A 23,471-nucleotide genomic window follows, 5' to 3' on the forward strand; every position below is an offset into this window, starting at 1 on the left:
CTGCTTGTAAGTGTGTACCTGCCAGTAATAAAAGCAAGCAGAAATGTAACAGTCAAAGGGAGGATCCATAAACTAGTACAACAAAAGACCGGCTGTCGAGCGTGCGAGAGGGGGAGCGCGACGAGCGAGCGCTCACAACTGGCGAAATTTGCGAATAAGTTAAAAAACAAAATAACCACACTATAGTGGTTCTACATACATATTTATGTATGTATGTATGTATGCATACATGTAAATGCCCGAGAGTGTGGAATGAGCGGCAATACTACAGTTTATAAATATTGCTGGTAAGCGTTGCAAATTAACAAACAAACAAGTGGGTAACACTTGCTGCCAACTGCTACGTGTGGCTGCGTCAGTTGTTGTTATTATTTCAGTTGCACGTTGTTTTTGTTTGCACATGAGGTCTTCTGCGCTGCTCCTTTGCTAACGTGAAGCCTTTAGAATTTCGAACATCTGTCGTCTTTTGTCCGAATTTCTCTCTTCTTTTGCTTAAGCTGCCGTGAGCGAGCGCTCTTAAATTATTGCCGGCGCTTTTTGAGGGAGTAAAGAATTTGAAAATTGTGGCACAGTGTGGCAAAGAATTGACGCAATGGAAAAACGGAAATTTTGACTTTACTTTTGAAAGGTACAAAGTGCCTAAAGGTAGTTGTCTGGTAACTTTGGTTAAAAAAATCGAAATTTTTTTTCCTATTTTCAAAGTACAATGTCTTGAGTATATACTGTGAAAATTGCGGACAGAAATTCGAATTATTTGAGCGTTATAACAAGTTTCCTAGTGCCCCTCGGAGTCCTCTCTCTCTCGGAGTTGTTGAACTTTAAACGCGTTTTCACAAAACATTGTTTTTCTAGTCGGACCGGGTCGTAACTTTTTTTTTACTGAACCGATTGCTTCAAACCTTAACAGGCTGTTCTACACACTTATAGTTCTCGTCGGTGCTAACGACAATTTTTTTCACCGCTAACTTTTTATTTTACAACCTTTTCCTTGCTAAAACAAAAGGATTTTTTTTTTTCAAAGTCCGCCATTTTGTTATTTACCTTTGAAATTTAACTTCAGTAGTTCCGACCAGAATGACACGTCTCTATATTATGAATAATCAAGCATATTTGATTTCAGATAATATCAAGATCCAAAATCACCCGGGCAACCCATATAGTACTAAAGTAGTATAATAGTACTAAAGTATTAAATTTTTTCAATTAATTTTTTTTTCTTCAATATGTAAATAAAATCACTCTAAATATTCGAGATAAGTCATTTTTATTTTCCTATAAAAAACCACCCTTCAAAGAAGTCATGAAAATAGGCTACGACTTATATACGTCTTATAAAAAAATCATATCTTTTTGAACTTTTTTTAAATTATTGCTTACACTCGACTGGATGTTTTATCAAACCAATTTTTCTAGAGATGGAGTCGTAAGTAAAAACCATGTTCTCATTGCTTTACGACACGGTGACTTGTCTTGATGATTCAGCATTCTTCTTCTTCGTGATTTCGCCTCTCAAACGTTTTAACATTGCTTTATAACAAAATAATATTCACGTTATATACTTAAACTATAAGTTCCGAATAAAATACATATTTGTTGGTTGAACACTTGTCCCATTAGACATAAATCGAAACTATTACTTCTACTTTCAAATTTTAACTGTTGTCTTACGGGAAAGTGACTGGCTATCAATGGCTAATGATTTACCGATTAGAAAACGGCAGCAATTATTTCCCAAACCCATAATTGCCTTTGATTTTAGATCTCTTGATACTACCTATGAAATTGAAATTAGAGTGAAATCATGCGATTTTCGCTGAACGACATCCTTGAATACTTGGAATTAGCACATTCCCGGTCCAGGTTAGCCTCCCATTTCTAAGTTTCGCCCCGCTTTTATTTGACAGTTGTTCATTTTCGGAGGATTTGCACTGGATGCCCAGACTGATATTTTAAAGTTTTTTTTTCCTGGTGAAAACCGGTATATGATCTTCAGACTAAGTTTTTAAAGGAATACGAGAATGCTACGAATAGGATATTTCTGTTGTCGGCATAATAATTCGAGTAAAAATGTAAAAAAAAAAAAATATAGGTATGAACTCACCTACGTTTTTGGTGGACTAAAATACATATTAGTAGCATATTGTTTAGAACATGGTTTTGACATTGAGAAATTAAATATAAATACTATGTTTGATGAATAGATGTCCAATTAGAATTCTTAACTTTTCTTCAAAATCTATATCGCCCCCTTCAAAGTAATCCTGCTTCGCCCCAATACACTTAAGGGGGGAACCTGGTTTAGAAGCTCCATAAAAATTGACTTTTTTCGCTAAAATCTCTTTAAAAATAATCTAAGAATATGTCCTCAAAGTTTTAGATGAGAATTTGAAATATTTTCGAAACTAGAAGGAAAATAGTGACCGAGCGTCTATAAGATATAAGATAAGAGCGATTGGGCAGAAAGCGAAAACTTTGACGCGCGATTTCTCGGTTTTTCATTTTCACGATCTTTCTTAATTGGCAATCAGGATAGAAAAAAAAACTATTCGTCGTATGGAATTGGGACAAAGTTTGTTATCTTTGGCATTAAATTATCTTCTATTTAAACTAAAAAAAAAACAAAGGAGAGAAAAGTCAAATTTGAACATATTTTTGAACAACATAAAATTAATTTTTTGGGTTAAAAACCACTTTTAGTTCAATTTTTCAAAAGTTTATAAAATATTACACTTTTTTTTGGGAATTTTTTACTTTAACTAGAAGAGAAATGATTAGAAAATATGAAGCTTTTGAATTTTTTTGTTGCCGATAGAAACTGCGACCTGCATCCTGACCGCCGTCCGTCAAATGCGCATGCGAGATGCATCGGGCAATTGCTTCCCAAAGGCAGAATAGCAAAGATTTGGTATCCAAAAAATATGTGAATTAAACCTTAGAAATTTTGCTTTAATTACTTATTTCAAAAAAATCGATTTTTTTAAGCCTCTAAACCAGGCCCTTAACCCAACTATTTTTCCAATCCTCGAAACATTGTTAATCTCGATTTCCGGAATAACCAATGTCAATGGTCTCACGCTTTCCCCGGAATGGTCGTTTAGGCTTGCTGAATAATTAGAAGCCATACCTAGTAAAACTAGGAAAGTATGGTGGTTGCGGCAGGATATTGGTTGAAAACTTGTCGAAAAACTCACGAAGGATGCTGTGATCGCGCGTTCTCCGCCCACTATCTCGAAAACGGTTCACCGTATGAAAAATTTTTTCAAACAAAGTTTGTCGAGAATTTTGTATTCTACAATATTGATAATAAATAAATATAGCAAAGAACCCATAGGATATGAGATATTTACAAAAAAAAAAGCGCAAAAAACCGATTTTTGTGACCTTTGATCTTGAAATTTAATAGTTGCGTACACCCTACCATATGTCGGTTTTGAGACAACTTTTAGGATGTCAATATGCAAGTATTTACAGACTTAGAGCTGGGTATCTCGAATTCCGAGCTTCTTACCTAATTTAAGCTTAAATGACTGGACTACAATGTAATATGCAAAAGAGCAATTACATGGTGCAAAACTTAAGAGTTGCCGACCCATAATTCCGGACTCTTTCTACGAATAGCTTAACGCAAATGACGCATATCACTCAAATAATATTCCTCGCTGACAGTTTGGTCGGTGGGCAGGAATTCGGAGGGAATCACATCTCGATAATCGAAGAACACTGTCAACGTAACCTAGAATTCTGACCTGCTTTAACTTGTTTTTCGACTTCGGCTCACCAGGATATTCGGCAAACTGGACGTCGATTTCCGAATGGTAAGCACATATTCTAGAATAAAGTAGTTAGTTTCATGACATTCTAGAAGCCAAAAAACATTATATCACTGATGATTTTGACAATCGTGCTTTCAATTTTCTTAGGCCCAGATTATCTCTCAAAATGGTTTTCACTCATCCTTTCTATATTTAAAGGATGCCAGTAAGATCTCTGACTGTTATTCAGCGATTCTCAAATGCAAATTCCTTTGTTTTATTTACATATTGATCATTAGTTGATTTTGATGGCCGTCCTGGACGTGGTTCGTCGTCAACGCACAGATGTCACTGATAGACATAAAAACCTAGAAAAAATTTATTTCGACGAATGGGTTTCTACAATATGTACAGTTTCTTCAATGCAACGTTTTCAAATATTAACATAACAAGCAACATCTTTGCGCTCAAGTATAAAAAAAATCATATTACCAAATAACACGTTCAGTATTTTTACAAACACTCGCCTAATTTGACTGCAAATATGACTTTCAAACCACTGTGCCATTCAGCACTCTTTGGCCGAATCAAATTTTAGTACAAGGAGAGCAAAAGAGAGACCACTCAAGGTAATTTGAGCGTGAGCGAACAACCTGTTTGCAAACACGTTAGCGCTCTTCGACGCTCTTCCAATTGGCAGTAACAACAACGACTTAGTGCTGGTCGGCAATTGGACACCAGCACCGCAGCCATAGGGCAGATGGCAATGCGAAGGTATAAAAGGACGCACCGAAACGCGCGTTATTCAGTTTTAGTCCTGACAGCCCTTGCGGTAGAACGTGTAAAGAGTACTTGGGAATACCGACGAACGCGTATAATGAACAAATTAGATATAGAAAGCAAATAGTGTTGGCTTAGCTGAGCATGTGCGACGGTGTGTCCACAAGTGTACTTCTGTTACGGAAGGTGCGAAACCATACAATAACAATAACAAAAGAATATTGAAGTACAATAAATTATGCAAAAGCAAAGTTGACAGCGAAAAGTGTGTTAAAGTAACGGAAAATCGAGAATACGAAAATACTGTGCAAGTGCAAACAAGGAAAATTGGAAATATTTATATGAATTATATATTTGTGAATTGTGGCAAAGCATACTTTTGTGCGCCCAGCTGTATTTAGCGACGCGTGAGTGTGTGTTTGAGTGATTAAAGTGTGAAGAGTGACCGACAATCGCACGCACTTAACGCCAGCGGCTTAGTGGGCTCTTGATTTATACCCCATTGCTGCTTTTATTGTGCTGTGAACGGTTTTAATGGGAGTTGCGTGCGACGGCTCCGAAGAGAAACCAAAATAAAGTTGCGAGAAAAACACAAAAAACAAAGAATTACCGCACTCGCGGCGGCAAAGTTAAAAAGCAGTAGAAAGTGCAAAGTGTAAGGCATCGCAAGCGAAACTACAAACTTGTAATTATACAACAACAGTGACAACAACAGTGTCGAATATGTGGCTTTTAACCCGCGCGTCGCTTTTTCGGCGCACCGGCGCTTTCGTGGCGTTCATTGGCATAATCCTTGTTGCATGCCTCATGCAACTGCCCAACAGCGCGGCAAGTATAGTGCACAGCACGCAACAACAACAAAAGGCGCAACAACAGCATCTTGGCAACATATTGCGTGACGCCGCCTATAATAAAAACACTCCCAACGACCAAGTGCTTAGCGATAATGACGTTGCAACTGTCGACGAACTAGATGCCGACAATTATGTTGGCGATGATTTTGCTAACGACTTCGCCGCTGCTTCGGAGCGCTACGCGGCCAGCGATGAGTCCTCCAGTGTTGAGCTGCTGCGCTTTGTCGACGAACGCGACGATGCAACGCTGATACATGCAACGACAACCGCTGCTGCCAGCGCCACCACCACCACCACCTCTAGCTTCGCAACAACCACCACAACAGCGGTGCCATCGCATGAGCAGAGCGGCGAGGCACTGCCGCTCGCCGAGCAGGTGCAATTACTTTCCAAACAATTGAACGCACTGATGACGCGCCGCCGTGAGGACTACGAGCTGCTCGAGCATAATTTGCGCAAATCGCTGAGAATCGACGCTACTGCGAACGATGCATTGTCTGCCAACGCTGTCGATATGGATATGCGCACCGAATTGCTGGATTTGCGGTAAGTAGCGGCATTTAATCGGTCGATCTGCACGCATTCCCCGAAAATGAATCCAAGTCACAAATTAGCTGTCTAATAGGTGTTCGTGCGCCTGCTAAGTAGGTCAGTTGGATATCTATAAATAAACACACAGTTCACTGGCGCAGACACCGGCCTTGCCACAATCGCCTTGTTGCAGCAGTCGTGTTTCTTCAGCGTTCGTTCTATCTTTGCTGTTTCCATTCTTGCACTTGCTTTGCCTGACCGACTTTATTGTGTTCCGCGTTGCAGCCACTGTCGCTGCCATAATTATTATGCCCATGGCTGTCTTTGCGCTTTCTTCCTGTCCCTCTTGCTTCGCTGGCACATCGAAGTTTCGCCCATTTTGTCGTTGCTGCTGTTTGATGTGCAAATTAGTTATTGAAATGTTAATTAACCAGTTGCAGCGCAGTGCCAAGACCAACTCACCTTTCGCTTCGCCTATAATTTCTGCTACACCTCGGCTCTTATAGTTGTGTGCTAATTAATATGCCACAGTGCGAATTGAAAATGCAGAATAGATTAGTTGTGTGAATGCGTAATTTATAGAATTTTTCCCTTTCCTCTGGTGTTTAGCTTTTACTTTAAGGTTCTAGAAATTTCTTTAAAGCGGAAAAAGGAATATTAAAAAATTTTAGTGTTTTAAGCTTAAAAACTAATTTTAAATTAAAATACAAATTTTTCAAAATATTTTTTATGGCTTCAAATTAAATTATTTTGGATACTCTGGCTTCACCGGTTTTTGTTATCAAAGACAATTTCAAAATTCCTATATTTCGATTCCGATTTTATAAAACTTTAAGACTAAATTAAAAAATTTGTAAAATAGTAAGAAAATATTTTTGATCTTACATTGTTCAGTGAAAATATTCATTTCTAAAAAGTCACTACCTTTTGTTATTAATTTCAAACTTTGCGATGTGCGAATTTTAAGAAAGTTTTCTCCAACTTATACTTTGAGAAAAACCCTTCACAAATATAAAATAGTAATATTTTCCAATTTTCACGAACTTTATTTTCATCGCAACTGTAGGCAATAACGTTTCAATTTAAGATATTTCGACAAATGAAGTTTTCCATACAAGAAAGCAACATACTTCGATAATTCTGTTTATATAACAGTCATAGGGTACAGCTTTTCAATATCGATGGAAGCGAGAAAAGAAAAGCTTTTTTTTTTATGTTTTTTTTTTTTTGTTTTTTGATAAAAGGTCGTGTACAGGTGACAGACGGACGTTTCCTTCAGGATATTACACACTTCGAAGACCCTGATCAGCGTTTAAAAATAATGTTCTTCTTCTAGAAAATTGCAACCCATGTTGGAACTTTAAAAGCTTAACCTCCTTGATAGGACAAAGTGTATTAAAAGATATTTTATTGAAGAAGATTTAGTGCTACCTTATGGCATTCTTTGCTCAGTTACCAAAAAATACTTTGGCGAATTTTATCTCACGTTTTTATCTTCGAATATTTCGCCTTTTATTTAATTTTTTTTTTTTTTTAATAAACGTGAGATTTTAGTTAGCCAATCAGCGCCTTTTCACTTTGTTGTTTTTTTATAAATAGTTATATTCGCATTATTAGCAATAAAACAAGTTAAGTTCGATTTGGTGTACTTAATATTTTGGGCAAAAAATAGTCAAACTTTTTAATTTAAATTTCGCTCAAAACTCCATTTGACTGTCCGCGACATCTGTGCCAAATGTCACATCAATAATCATTTGTGTTTAGCATATGCTTGTCCTCCTGAAGTATAGTATATAGTATATAGAGTGAAATTATTCAACAAAAAATTTTCATTAAAATTTGTGTAGGGAATTAAATTTCTGGTGCCGAAACGTTCTGAATGTTGGAAAAGACCTTCGGTGTTAATTGTTAATCGTAAGCAACTGTTTTGGAATATCAATATCAATTAACGATCAACTCGCCAATAAAATAATGGAATTGTTATTTGGGAATCGACGATTAACAGTCGGAGATCATACTGGTTTGGTTGGAATATCGGGAGGATCGGTGAAAACCCTTTTGAAAGCAGGCTGGGTTTGAAATTCGCTAAATTTATTCGAAAATCAGCGTCGCATTAACGTCTTTGAAGCCGGCTTTCCAAATTCGAGGTTTCAGATAAATGCATGACATTTGTGTGCACTAATCATTTGCGTTAACATGGGTCAAATGATATGCAAATTAAATCAAATGAAACCGGAACTGTAGTCCGTTAACTCTTAGATTTTGCACCACGATAATGCACCGTCGCATACTGCAATGCTTCTACTTTAGTTTTTCACCAAATTTTCATCCATTATCGTGCCGCAACCACACTATTCGAATGATTTAACCACGTGAGACTGGCTATTCAGCAAAGTCAAACGTCCCCTCGAGGGAAAGGGCTTTGAGATATCTGAAGGCATTAAACGTGAATCGATACGCGCATTGAAGGCTATTCCGGAAATTGACTTTAACAACTGCAAAAAATGTTGTTACAAGTGTTTTGGTGTCCAAGGAAGAACTTTGACGGGGAGAACATAGATTTTGAAGAATAAATTAATAGTTCTAAAATTATGAACAAAGTCTGACTAGTTTTTGCTCGAAGTAGTGTATATATATTTAAAATAGCGTCTGTACGTGCAAGAGACAGGGTTTTATAGCACCTATATCAAAAGGAATTGCCAGATCTCACAGTAAATCTAATTACTAGCCAACCAAATGCAGAAACTTTGCAATTCACCAACTAGTCCATAGTTGAGAAACGGAAGTAATACTTCGTTTTTTTGTTCGATGGTATTTAATTTTGGTCTAAATATGCTTCCAACACTGTATACTACTTCCACTTTATATTCTTGTAGAAATGTAACTGCCAAATTATTTATAGTTCAGGAGCGTTCAAAACTGAAATGCTATTGCGGTTCCTTTACATAGAGTGATGCTAACTGCTTAGTCCGTCAAACTCTTGCTGTGGCGATACGTTGAGTTAAGGTCTTATGTTATTCCCATAAATACTGTTCAAATATTAAATATCATAAAATTAGCGTTCTTCAATATTAAAAGCTTGGTAAATAATAGTCGGTGCATATATATCAGGCACCAATAAATCGAGTCTTAAAATGATAAAATCATAAATGTTTACACTTTTTTAAAAAATTGTTGATGGATTACATACAAAAATGAGTTTATGAGACTATGTGAAACCACTAATTAATTACAGAAAGTGCAAAGAGACATGCATAAGCCTTGAACGATGGGAAAGCATCCGCATCAATAGAAATTCCTTGGAAAAAAAATTCTCAGATAATATTTTCAACGCTTCAAAGAGGCTTGTCGCTTCAAGAGTCTTTCGATTCGGTGAATTTTTAGTATCAATTTTGCAAACATCAAGTTATACAAGATTGCGGATAAGTATAAAGAGTTTATTGATGTCTGGTTGCTAGTCATTTCCATACAAAAATATTTTGTTGAATGCTGTGAGCTCACAATTTTACTATTATTAATTCATGGAAAAGAATTTATGCTCCGTCATATATTTTTTATTTACAAAGAGATGGAGTAAGGCAATTAAATTATGCTGGTAATAGGAGTAAATAGTAAATAAATTGAGGAACTTACAATGAGTTATACAACAAATCCCGTTATTTTTATTTCATTCTTATAAATAGAAATAACAAAAAAGTCAAAAGTAGAGACATCAAAAGTCACTGTGGTGCATAATAAAACTGGAACTTGAAAAAGAAAAGTTCTCAACAAATTTTTACTAAAGTTTTAAAACGTTTACGATGCCAGCTTTTATTAGCTGTGTGGCGGCGTGAGTGTGTCAGTGACTGAGCTATTTATGGTAGAGCAGCCAGCGGCAGACATCGTAAACCAAATGTTGCTTTTTACTTTTTTCCACCACTTTATTGAAGCAAAAAACATGCAAATCAATCACGAATGAAAAGGAAGACACTAAAAATTCGCTCAATATTACACAAAGATGCAGGCTTATAGCAGGACGGCAACTGCCGCTAATAAAAAACATATCTCGGCATTGCACAGCGGGCAGACAATCAAAATCCCATGTAAGGAAAAATAATAGGGGCAATAAAAAAGCAGTTGGTGGAAGGTAGTTGCCAAAATTCCCTCAAACCAGGCGGCATTACTTCAAACTGTGCCTGCCATCATTCAATGTGTCTACGGAAGAGAGGCATCACAGGCAGACATACACACATATATCTATGTGTGTAGGTATGTATATACATATGCATGTGTTTTTGTTTGATGTGCATATTCAAGAGTACTGCGATGATATTGTATTATTGTATGTTGTCACAGCAGCATGTGGTAAAACACCAACGAAGTATGTAACTACAAGGCACGCATACACTCTCACACACCCACATGTGCAGCTGAATGTTCGAAAATTTGTACGAAATTACAAGCAGAGTTGTCAGACATAAAAGACTACGCAGAAATTCACCAAAACAGTTGCAAGCATGCGTGTGTGTGTGTGTGTATAAAGGATGCCCACAGCACACACCTACAACTGTACGTGCCGCTCGGTAAAGCAAAATATATCATAAGAGTAAGCAACTACACTCGCATATACAAGCATCTGGCTGTGTGCTGGCACAAACACGTTTACGGTGTGGCACGGAAGCGTGTGTGAAATCAAAAACCCGGCAGGCAACAAGATAAGCAGCATAGTAAACGTGGCTGCAGCAGCCGAAGCAGCAGCAGATGTTATGCAATAACAATAGCGCCAATATGAATGTGAAATAAAGCAGATTGTAGTGACGCACATACATACATACACTAGCGCTGGCATAAATAGTCGAATAGTCTTGTAGTTGTGATCTTTTACAGCAACAACAAGTAAGGATTCTACAGAACCTGTTTTTAACCGTGCGTTTGTGCTCACCTCACCTCACATACACATACACATATACATAACTACACACGTACATAAAGACGCTTGAGAATCCCAGCCGCATATGGCACATGTGTCGGTTGTCTTGACTCTGGGTAAACATATCCACATTTGTGTTGTTGCGCAATTTGTTAACGCCTGCGGCTGAATTTCTAAATTCCTCTGCTGTTTGCCGCATTTTCGATGTTGCAACATCTTTTGCTCTCTTTATTTATTTATTGTCTACTCATTATGTTTACTTTGCGCTGCCAAAACACCGAACCGGAAAGCAAAACAAAGACATAAAATATCAGTTAATATTTCATAAGTATGCCCTAAACTTACTGCTATTTTTGCTGAATTAATGCATTGGCATTAATATCAATGTTTCCGGAAAGTGAGCTATAACTAGCTGGAAGTTATATTTTAACGTTTATTTGTCTTAAAAAGGATCTCTTTGTATTTCAATGAACTTTTTGGATCAGGAACAATTAAAAAAAAAAAAACAAGTTTTTTTAGCAGAACTTTCAACATAAGTAACTACGCTTGCTTGACTACCGAGCCAAAGCTTTCAAATATCCGAAAATACTTAAAAAATATTTGAGGCATCACTGAGAGTTCCTAGTTCTAACACCAACTTTCGGAGTCTTACTTTTATCTTGCACTCTTCCATTAAGATGTGGAAGAAGCTTCTTTAGTGGATCTCATGTAGGAAAAAGGCATCTTAAACCAGGCGATCAATTTATTTATTTTACGGATACACTATCGTAAAGAATACACCTTGAATTACCAACAATTAGACCATTTTCTTTACAAATGTCACATAGCGATGACTCTTACCTTTAAAGCAATAATATAAGGTGTACAAGAGATTGATTAAAATATTTCATTTTGCATAAGGAAAAAAATTATTCAAAGTTTCCCCCTTTTTTCTCGAGAAGAACACCTTAAGAGATCACATTTAAAGTAAAACAACAGTTATTTTTATTTTCCATGTTGCAGTTGATTTGAAGACTTCTAACACTTTAGACAGGGCACTTTATAAGTAGTCTCCAAAATTTACTGATTAAATTCGTAAAAAGTAAAAAACTTCATCTATTATCTAATAAAAGTAATAATACTTCCCAAGTGATTTCAACTTGCTGCTATAGTTATAGTTTTTGAGATTATTTTGGAGTCATTCCTTTAAAATTGTTTTTCTAATTGTACTTATTCTTGTATTAAGATTTATGAAAAGTTTAAGCATTACATACTTTTCATAAGGTGTCAAGAACTGTTAGTTTCTCAAAATAATTTTTGAGAATATATGCGTCTTATTTTTCATAATTTCTTCAGTCTCTGAAATTTTTATTCTCAGCCGAAGCAATGTTGCATGCCAGTCATCAAATTATGCCTTGTTTTCCATGTCATTATATGTTAATGACTTGTAAATATTCTATTATTTACCATTAGAAGTATAAATTTTTTAATTTTGCGTGATAAAATTGTAAAAGAAAAATTACAAACGACCTGCTTTTTCCTCAAATGTATCTCTTTGGGTTGTATGCCCTTTCATACTCGCAAATGCATATAAGTATTCAAACGTCGACCTGCCGCAATGCGAACTGACAGTGTCTGCTTCAGTCGTGATTTTTGAAGCAACAATTTTTGTATTCACCACCGAGCCAAAGTTTCGAATCCGTGCAAGCGTGTTAATGAATACCTGTGCGTATGTACTTGCATGGCTGCGTATGTGGAAATGTGTATGTGTACCATACGCTGCAGAAGAAAAGTGGGAGTATGCGTTCATAAATACACAAACAAAAGCATATTTACTTAAATGTTGATATCGGATATGCACGCAACAGGGGGAGACTCTGTTCATGCGAATTTCTACGTCGATACAGAGAAATATACAAACATGTACATATGTATGTATATGTGTATATGGCATGTGTTTAAGGTAGAAAGTTTGCAAGTTTAAATAGCATCGTTATTATCACTGAAATGCGAGACACATCGGTTAAACATACACACATGTGCACACATGGAGGGATTCACAGATATAGTTGAGGTTTTGTGACAAAGTAAGTTTTCTGTTTGAGTATAAATGAGAGGCTTAAATATGTACTAGGCATACTTTTCATATACAATATGGTGCTTAAGAGTTTATTTTGATATATTTTTTAAATTTCAAATATTTTGAAAAAGCTGCAGAACATAAGTGAAAATGAGAGCTTACAACTGCATATTCATGTGTTTTAAATGTTTCTAGTTCTTTCCTGTTGTAAGGCAAAGTTAATTATGAAATGAAAATATTTATGAAAATACAATTTTTCTCAGTTAAGTGTGTATCTTACAAGGACAGTACCATATGACCTCATATAATAAATGGTCACACACGCTGCCATTCTCCGCTGTTATGTACTGTCTATGCTAGATTTCTAACTCACATTATACTATTGTTTTGTATGCTTATCGATTGTTAATTGTGCTCTATTTTTAGGCGCTTTGACGTTTGTGTTTACTGAACATGTGTTACTAACTGATCATATTGATTTCAAATTTAGCTAACTTGGTAATTTTATATTTTTACTAAGTGAATCCAATAAAATAAATCTGGCAGAGCGATAATTTAGATTCTTCTATTAAACATTATTTGAAGCATACCTGCAGGCGAACAGTTTTAACAATTTGAGAGGCAAATTTAAATCACTTAAAAAAATTATGTTTTTGGAAAACAATTAACCCAATACAAATAAAAGAAATATTTATATGTCTAATTAGTTCACGTCATTTGAAAATACCGTTTTTGCGCTCATAGGAAACTTATATCCGTTAATAATATTCTAGTTCAATTTTGATAAATTAAATGTAAAAAAAACAACACATTTAACAGCACAATAACGTTTTACGGGCTGTTTTACATTTTATAGATCGTCACATCAATTTTCATAACTTTACACCCGAAGGAAAATCGTTATAATAGAAACCACACGTATTGAAAAAAAATTCAAGTTTTGTTTATAAAACAAAATGGTTATATATTTTGCTTATAACGTATAGTAAGCGATAAAAAAACTCAAGTTCAATCTTTTGATGATACGTTGTTCGGCATTTTAGAAGCCTAAATTGTGTAAGAATTTTGTTTGGATAAAAGAATGAATAACAAGAAAATGTGTAAACTTTGGCGCATCGAAACAATAAAACTTTCAATGGTTTTATTATATTTATTATGACATATTACGTATAAAAGCATAAGAACATCTTTGCTACATGTTATACTGCTCTAATAGTGGAAGTTCCACAATATGAGCAGCTTCTTGAGCAGAAAAGGACTTGTGCAAAATTTCAGCGCGATATCGGAAAAACTGAGAAAAGATTTCGCGTATATACAAACAGACGAACATGACTAAATCAACTGAGCTCATCATGCTAATCATTTACATTTATACTTTAGACGGTCTCCGACTTTGCTTCTGGGTGGTACTAACTACGTGCCAAATTTAAGTTGTCTTGTTTGGGGTATAAGTATGCCTTGAGAAAGACGCTTTTAAAATTAAGCTGATGAAGCTAATTGAAGCGAGTTACATCTTAGAAGGCTGTAACTCGAAAACTATTTGAGATAATAATATAATGTTTAAGTATGTTTTTTTGGAGGTGGAGCATATGGAAATATGAAAAAATCGAAAATCGTTTAAATATCGAAAGGATCAAAAGCGATTAAATATCGATATAATATAAATCGTTAAAAAATCGAAAAAAAATAAATCGATTAAATATCGAAGTCGATTAATTTTGTAAAAATCCAATTCGATTAAATATCGATTATTACACGCTACACACTAAATTTGCTCGCAAATCACTTTTAATGAATATCAATGAATATTTCGTCAAATTCGAATAACAAACAAAAAATGTTGCTTGTGCTTCCTATTGCTTTATTTGTTCGCTTAGGTTTTTCTGCTTCAGATAATCATATTAAAAAGTGTAATCTTTGCTAAAAAACGAACGACTCATTTTAATTAAACGTATCCAAGCGCAATGAAAACGCTTTTCAATTCATTAATTTGACCGAAAAAATGCCTCGAAATGAATTATACGCATATTTAATCACTGTTAAAAGCAGCTTCAACTTCACGAAGATACAATTTTAATATTTCACCACAAATTATAACACACGCGTACATGCTTATGCACGCGCTGCTAAATAAGCGGATTTATTTGCCAAAAATGAACTTTGTGCTCTTAAATGTAATTAGCATTTCACACGCAGCCGCAAACCGCACACAAACACAAACACACACATACACTGACACACCGCTTTTAAGCCGCCATAAATACGAATGAAAGCCAAATAAGTGTGGGGAATTTTAAAAATAATTTATTTATCAATAAATTCGTATATCAAATATTTTGCGATTAACAAATTTAGCTCTAACAATGCCAATTTTTACGCAAATCCGTTATACATAGATAACAAAATACGATTTCCGTACCGTGCCACAAGTTGCCATTAAAAATCAAAATCTGCGAAACGTTGCTGACACGACACGTACATATGTATGTATGTGCAGGCACTCGCCGGCAAATCAAATCTGCTCGCGATAAATCAAACGTGCGATAAATTAAGGCAGAACCGAAAAAATGGCAAGCACGGCCGCGAACGCACAACTAAAAAACAACAACAAAAAATTCACCAACAAAAACTAAAAAAAAAAAAATGTACACATTGCAACAAACCCATAACACTGCGCTGAGGATTACCCAAAGCTAAGTTCCCGAGAGGAATAATAATCCATGCCACCGCACATATATCAATGCATCCATTTATTTGCACAGTGATGCGTTCAGCCATTCATTCTAATAAATACACGTGGGTTAGGCGCATAGCAACTGGTTCATACTACATGTAAGTGTGGATTTTATGGGAAAATCCTCATGCGAAAATACTACACGAGTTTTCACACCCTCGTTAGCCGAGTGGCAGGGCGGCACGCTGAAGAGGAAAATTCAGAGATTTTGTTGTTGGCGTATATATATATATCCAAATATTGTATAAATATCTATCTATAACTGTTATTCGGCAGCAGCAAAAGTATTTATTTTCAATATTTTCCACAAATAGATTTTCATATACACATACGCAAGTAAATATATTATATATATATATGTATTCACATGTATGCAGTGAAATTTTTATTTTTATCTTATTCATTTCCTATTCATGGCGCATCGACTGTCCCATTTTTTGTTTCCTCTTCACTTCCGCTACACTTGCAAACAATATTCATTTAAATATCCGATATGTGATCTAACGGATGAAAGTGATATCCTCCGCACATACACATACTTGCGGGCCAATACCATTTGTATTTGTGTATGCGGTATGAGTGTTTTTTGTGTGTGTGTGTTTCGTGTGCTTATCGGGTGAGTGCAGAGTGCACGTGAATGCGACTACATTCATTCTCATCAACTCAAATATGCATTCGCACATAGCCTTATCTATATTCTCGCTCCAATAATACCATTGAAAAATTATTCTTTATGAAAAAGTGTGGAATAACTGCTATGGATTAAAAGTGCGATGGTGTTAGTGTTAGACGTATTGGATGCGAAATTGAACTAATGGCGGCTTAAAGTTTTGTAGCAAAAACATATGTAGCTAGTTATAATATAAATAATCAAGTTTAGTATTGAGGAGAGAAAAAAACGCAACATTTTTATTCACGTAAAATTTTTGAAAAAAAAACTACAAATTGTATATAAATTATATATTTTTATTTTTACTTTTATATTTCCGATTTGTTCAGCAAGTGCTTGACTGTTCTCTGAGGAAAAATTTACAGTATTATTTATGTTCAATGCATTATTTAAATTTATGTACGAAAAGAAACCTATATGATCAAATTTTTTTAATCATACTTCAAAATGCGCCGGAGTATGGAATTTTTTGTGGATTAGGCGGGAAATTCCCAATTCTAAAATCCCTAAAAATTCTCATTTCTCAGTTACGCTTTCAGAAATAACCCTGGCCGATGCAACTGCGAGATATAACTGCGAGATTAGAGCTCACTTCTGCGCTAAATGAGAAAGCTATTATTAAATGGTACTTTTAGCCATTATTTTATTGCAAACTTTCAATGTTTTATTTCAATAAATTTCTATAATTATGTGGAACAATTTTCAAAAATTTTTTGTAGTTCGATGGCAACCATCGCAAAACATTGTGAGTGACAAAAATTTCGAAATGTGGGAAATAATCGAAGAAATATATATAACTTCATTTAAAACTTTTTTTTTTTTTGTACCTTAACGAACACGTAATATATGAAAACGTTCTTAGTTAAAGTGTTTTCTAGTATCTTCTTCTCCTACAAGTTTCTTACTATAGTAGCCATTGATATATAATATTGCTTTATTTGTACACCCTGCACAAAGTAGTTTAAGTGTACTATAGGGAAACATGCGAGCTCCGTTGATTTAGCCATGGCGGTCTGCATATACATGAACTAGTTCTTAAGTTTTTGTGATATTGACTTAATATTTTGCACACGTCTTTTTCCTTTCTGGAGGGCATTATAGCTTTGGTGCAATTTCTTATTGAGAAACCAAAGTAGTTTTCCACTAAATCAAATTAACTAATGTCCTCGCCTCCCGTAACTTAAACTACATCTTCCTTTCCGCTCGCCCAAGCACGTTTCTAAATTCTAATACTATTCAACACAATTCCCTACACTTAGTTATCAATTTTGCAGTTTTTTTTTTTTTACCTCCCATTCCCTTCATGCATATTTCATTATTCATGCCATATTTTTCACATTTTTCCACATTTTTCCACATTCATCAAATTTTCTCAGCTTTATTTTTAAATCTGTGACGCACCAAGGTAACTTCCTGAAAATACGCATAGCCAAGCAAATTTTTTTCGCCGTGCTTCCATTACATAACCGCAGTGAAGAATATTCATTACACAGCGACAGCTCTGTGACCACATTAACACCGCCACCAGCAGCGTGTGCGCGTGTGTGGCTATTCGTTGCGCTGATGGACAAGCACAATCAAGCCAACAAACAACAATCCATACGTCAGCTTTTTGACATTGCCGCTTTTGATATTGAAAAGCGGTGCGCCATGAAATTTCGGGCAAAATTTTCTCACACTGCTGACGTAGGCACAAATACAGTGCGTGCAAATGCTATACTATACATACAAGTGAAAAAGATGGAAAGGTGGTAGGAAAAAATACTGCGCGCTAATAACTCTGGATGTGAAGAATGCGTTCAACTCCGCAAAGTGGGCAAATATAATAAAAGCTCTACACGATATACACGCTCCTCATTATCTGATAAATATTATAATGAGTTATTTTCAAAATAGGAGATTGCTATACGAGACGAACGAGGGCACTCAGAGCTACACTATCTCCAGTGGAGTACCGCAAGGCTCGGTTTTAGTCCCGCTGATATGGAATCTTATGTACGACGGGGTGTTAAGAATACCGCAACCAAAAAATGTGAAAACAATCGCTTATGCTATTATCTCATAGTGGTAGCTGCAGCTAAACATCTGGATGACCTCCGGATCAAATGCAATGACAGCATAAATGGTTTGCTACCATGAGTCTAGCGCTGGCTGAGCAGAAAACAGAAGTCCTGCTCATAAGCTCCAGGAAAATTGAGGAGAAAATATCACTGACCATAAGAGAATGTGAGATTACTTCACAGCCGCAGCTAAAGTATCTTGAGGTAACAGTGGACTCAAGACTAAAGTTCAAGGACCACTTGGACAATGCGACAAGTAAAGCAAATAAAATATATAATGCGTTATCTCGAATGATGGCAAATAAAGGCTGTATGCGATCCAGCCGACGATGTAATAAGCTCAGTGATCCTGTATGCGGCTCCAATATGGATACAGGCGCCAAAAACAAAATCATGTGCTAGACCAATTAACACAGTGCATAGGCTTTCAGCAATACGGCTGATAAGTGCTTTCCGGACCATTTCAAGTGACGCTGCTGAGGTATTAGCCAGTATGGCGCCGATTGACATCCAGGGAGACGAATTCGCTCGAATATATAACCTATCAGAGACGTCTACCACAGCAAAAAGAGAAGAGCGAAGAAAAGCATTGCAATGTGGCAGCAACGGTGGCAAACTTCATGCAAAGGACGGTGGACCTACCGACTGATTTCGGACATACATTTGTGGATAGGTAGACAAGATGGAGACCTGGATTTCCACCTTACCCAAATACTTAGTGGTCATGGTTTCTTCAGAAGCTACCTATTCAAGTATCGTCATGRYTTTAGTCAATACTGTCCGACGTGTACAGAGTGTATAGAAGACTCTGAACACGTGTTCTTTTATTGCCCTCGGTKTTCAGGTATAAGGGAAAAGCTGAAAACCATCCTTGGAGGTAGTATTACGGTGGAAAATTTGACAGCACTTATGTGCGAGTTCTCTGTAAAGTGGAAAGCTGTCAGCGAAGCGGCAAATGTAATTATGACAAAATTGAGACATTTAGAACAGATTAGGGGTCAGTCAGTCCGTGAAATAGAGGAGACTTAAACGTCTTCTTCTCTCCCATGAAGTAATACTTTGTCCAGTGGTCCCGTGGTAGAGACATGAGGTGGGAGTAGGTTAGGTTTAGCGGATTAAAGTCCCGTACTCCGGCTTTCGATACTATATAAAAAAAAAAAAACAAAAAAAAAACATACAAATATGTGTGTGTGTGTAAAAATCGAATTCTTTGGTGTAGCATTTATATATATGGTGCCATATTTGGGAGTGAAATGGAAATGTGTTGGGTAAAGTTAGAAATTTTAAGGAATCTTTATTGAAAATAATGAAAACAACAAGAAAAAACGTTAACTTCGGTTGCACCGAAGCTAAATGCGGAGGGCTTTTCTGTTAGCAACTATGTGTCCAGTTTGTATGGAAGGCATATGTTATAGTTGCTCGATATCGGCAGTTCCGACAAATGAGCAGCTTCTTGAAGAAAAAAAGACGTTTGCAAAATTTCTAAAGGATAACTTAAAAACTGAGGGACTAGTTCGTATATATACAGACAGACAGACTGACCTACAGACGGACATGGCTAAGTCGACGCAGCTTGACATACTGATCATTTATATATGCATATACTTTATAGGCTCTCCGACCCTTCCTTCTGGCTGCTACAAACTTCGTGACAAACTAAATTTACCCTGTTCAGGGTATAAAAATTAAAAGTTATGCAATTTTAATGTTTAAACAAAATAGAAAAAGCTAAACTAAAATAAACATGATTAATATCAACAACAATCAATACGCCTCTCAGCCAAAAACTTTTCCATCATTGGCTTACTTGCTTTTAATTACAAAAACACACACATATAAGCCAAAAACTGTTTAGTTATATAAGCACGAAAATCAAACAGAAACTCAGTTATATAAACACATTTGTATGTACGGAACTTTTGTACCTAAAATCCAATATTTTTGCTGAAAAAGACAAACATCAACTGCTCAAACCACCTGCAGTTATTAACAGTTATAACATCAACTTTCAACAAGCGACCAGTAAACCAGCAAACAAAAAGGCAATTGCAATGAAAACTACATGAAACCGCGAGCAGCAATAACAAAAACAACAACTACTTGTATATTGTAATACTGTGGCATTTGTGCTGTGGGTTTGCGTTCGCCGGTTGAAATGCCATTAAAAAGTTACTCATACGCAATGTAGTGCTCTATACATTTGCCGTTAAATACAAGTGTAGTTGGGAATTTTCAAAGACATGTGCGTTGCTGCAAAACACCTAGTATATAGGGAGCACAGTAATAGTAAAACAGCGAAAGCAATAAAAATAGTTGTGTGTTGCTGTGGTCTTGCTTATGGTGTTGGTGGTAATGCAACCACGATTTATGCCAATGGCGCTAAATAAGGATTGTTATTAGGATGATTGCATTATTGAACACCAAATATGCTGACAGCAATAATTTTAAATTAATTAACACCGCATTGGGGAACCTAATTTCTCACAGAAAATTCGAAAATTCGAAAATTATTTTAATTAGCAATCATGCAAGCATGCTCTTTAATCGTTGTACCATTACAACCTCAATTTTTTATTTTATTTTGTTTTTCATTTGAAGATTAGTTTATATTCTTTATTGGCTTAGACACCGCTTACACGGTTATTGTCTATTTTAGCTTATGTTAGATTAAACCATGCACAGACCTACAGGTCATTTGTGATGTCACATGGAGGCTCAATATCAATACGAAGCTGAAGTTTTGCGCAGTTCAATAGAGACATGATATCTAGTTCTGACACTGCATTCTGTCCCTTTATATTCTATTTTAATTTCTTCATAAATCATACCTACTACGCCTACTAATGCTTGTAGTACTTTACATAGACAATTATATTATTTATAGACACTTTACTGCTGAATAGCCGGTTGATTCACTAAAATGTCAATCAAAAGTCAGTCAATGTCAATTGGGTTTACAACAAAAATGGTACACGCATGCATTATTAACTCACATATGTGTTACTTATAGTCGTTTAGCCTTCAAACCACATGAGCGATCAAATTTAGAAGTGCAAATTTGGATTCAGCTCAATTTCCTCGCCTACAGAATCGAACATTCTTTGTTATAATGAACCCTGTAGGGACGACTAATTTATAGACGCATAAAATTCGAATGAGAATCTATTATATTTTATTCTTATTTAAAGGATCTGAACTCATACACATATATCAAAGAAATATATATATTTCACGCTTATCTAGGCGTCTCCTATATGCTATTTTATAACACGTAGCAGCAAATATTGTGCTGTGTTATCATTTTCATACTATATATTGCACCACTAAATTCCCTCCAAAATATCGATTAAAGTGCGTGTTAAGATTTGTGCGCCCCCACTCTTGGCACATTCAATTGTTGGCATCATTTCGAAAGGAAAATAATTGAAATTTGCATTATTCATTGCCGCCCATTTAGCATAAATAAGCTAGTTCCCTATATATGCGCTCAGTGTATAGTATGTACATGTGTGCATGTCGGCAGGGTGAGCACACACACGGTCATTGCCAACGAGCGTTGCCAACAAATGTTATGCGAAATGTCAAAGCAATTTAAAATGTAAATGAAATTGACTTTAGGATCACGCAGCCAAGCACAGGGGGTAGAAAAGAAATAAAGTGTGACGGAGAGAGAGTAAAAAAGAGAGATTAGGTAATGACACTAATTTTCGCAATGCCTGAAATTCGTGGAAAGGAAATGATGGCTAATGCACAGCTTAAATAATTGACAGTTTGAATGTGCTAGTCGAGAAAAAAAAACAAGAAAACCCGTTAACTTCCGCTGCAGCGACGCTATAACGCCCATTTTAGACGAATATCGTAGAACATAAGAGGGTATAAAAATATCTTTATCTTGATTGTGATTGATCAGTTTATATGGCAGCTATATGCTATACTGGACCGAACTGAAAAAGTTCTTGAAAATTCTACCTCTACCTTGTACATTAATATGTGCTAGATTTCGTGATGATATCTCGTCAAATAAAAAAAAAATGCCATACAAAGTCTAGCTACAGTGGCTTTGTGTGAAAAAATTCTTCGAATTTTATTTTTCTATCATAGATAATAATATTTTCCGAATTTCGTAATAGTGTCTTGTCAAATAAAAGAGTTTTTATACCAGCTGTATGCCAGCTTAAGTGCCAAATATCGTGAGGATAGCTAAAATGAAAAATTTTTTCATACAAGGTCTGGTGTAGAGACATTGGCATTCCGACAAATGAGCAGCGTTTTGAGGAAAAAAGGCTAAATTAATTTACCTCGTTATGTTAATTTCTAGTATAATGTGCCCTGTTCTTTAAAAAGTCAGAAAGAAATTATTTTGCAACTTTTCTTATAATTTCAAAGTGACTGCATTTGTATTGGGCTTTCAAAACATTGACCAAATTATTCGCTTAAAACACTGAGTTTATATACTCTTTTGAAAATATTGCAATTGTTGTTATTGTGTTAGGCTAGTTAAGTCAACATTGAAATTCCTCTTTAAATTATAAACATACTATGCTAATATTACATAATTTCACAAATATATTATATATTTCCTCCACTTATTTACCACAAGTACATAAATTTATATAACAACTAAGGCATATTTGTTTAAATAAGCATTTGTGGCCACATAATACTGGTTAACGGTACTTAAGCGAAAGCCACTTTCCGTAATCAAATTCACACACACTTAAACAGCTATGTGTGCCTGCACTGACACACTTATTGCAAGGCAGCACTCTTCGCAAATCCACTTATTTGCGTGCACTTAGTTGGCGCCAGGTGCGCGCGAGTAATGAGGCGTCAAATGGCATTGTGATAGAGTTGCCGCGCGCAAAATGAAGTGGAAAATTATACGCAGAGTGTCACTTATGGCAATCGATATTTAAACTACTTTTTCAATATCAATAAATCGGTTAATATTTTCTGACCTTATAACAATTGCATTTCAGATTATGAAAGTGCTAAGACTCGCACGCAATTTAAGTGTGAGCAATATTTTTGCGAGTGATTTCGAGTAAGCACAGAAAACACATGGCCGGAATTCATGTTTATTTAGATCAGTAGCATATTTATCTAATATAACAAAAATGTA

The 23,471-nt window shown here is 35.6% G+C and overlaps 1 protein-coding gene across 1 annotated transcript in view; it reads left to right on the forward strand.

The window, feature by feature from the left end:
- Window positions 1-4,598: 4,598 nt before the first annotated feature.
- The window catches only part of LOC108978929 (protein scabrous), a 90,117-nt gene continuing 71,244 nt past the window's right edge, over window positions 4,599-23,471 (forward strand). The window contains exon 1 of the mRNA XM_018949448.1: window positions 4,599-5,932. Within this exon, the coding sequence (XP_018804993.1) occupies window positions 5,256-5,932 (677 nt within the window). The 5' untranslated portion in view covers window positions 4,599-5,255. The remainder of the gene's footprint in view (window positions 5,933-23,471) is intronic.

The sequence above is a fragment of the Bactrocera latifrons genome, unplaced genomic scaffold (genome assembly GCF_001853355.1).
Source record: "Bactrocera latifrons isolate USDA-ARS-PBARC rearing strain unplaced genomic scaffold, ASM185335v1 scaffold_13, whole genome shotgun sequence".
Classification (NCBI taxonomy): domain Eukaryota; kingdom Metazoa; phylum Arthropoda; class Insecta; order Diptera; family Tephritidae; genus Bactrocera; species Bactrocera latifrons.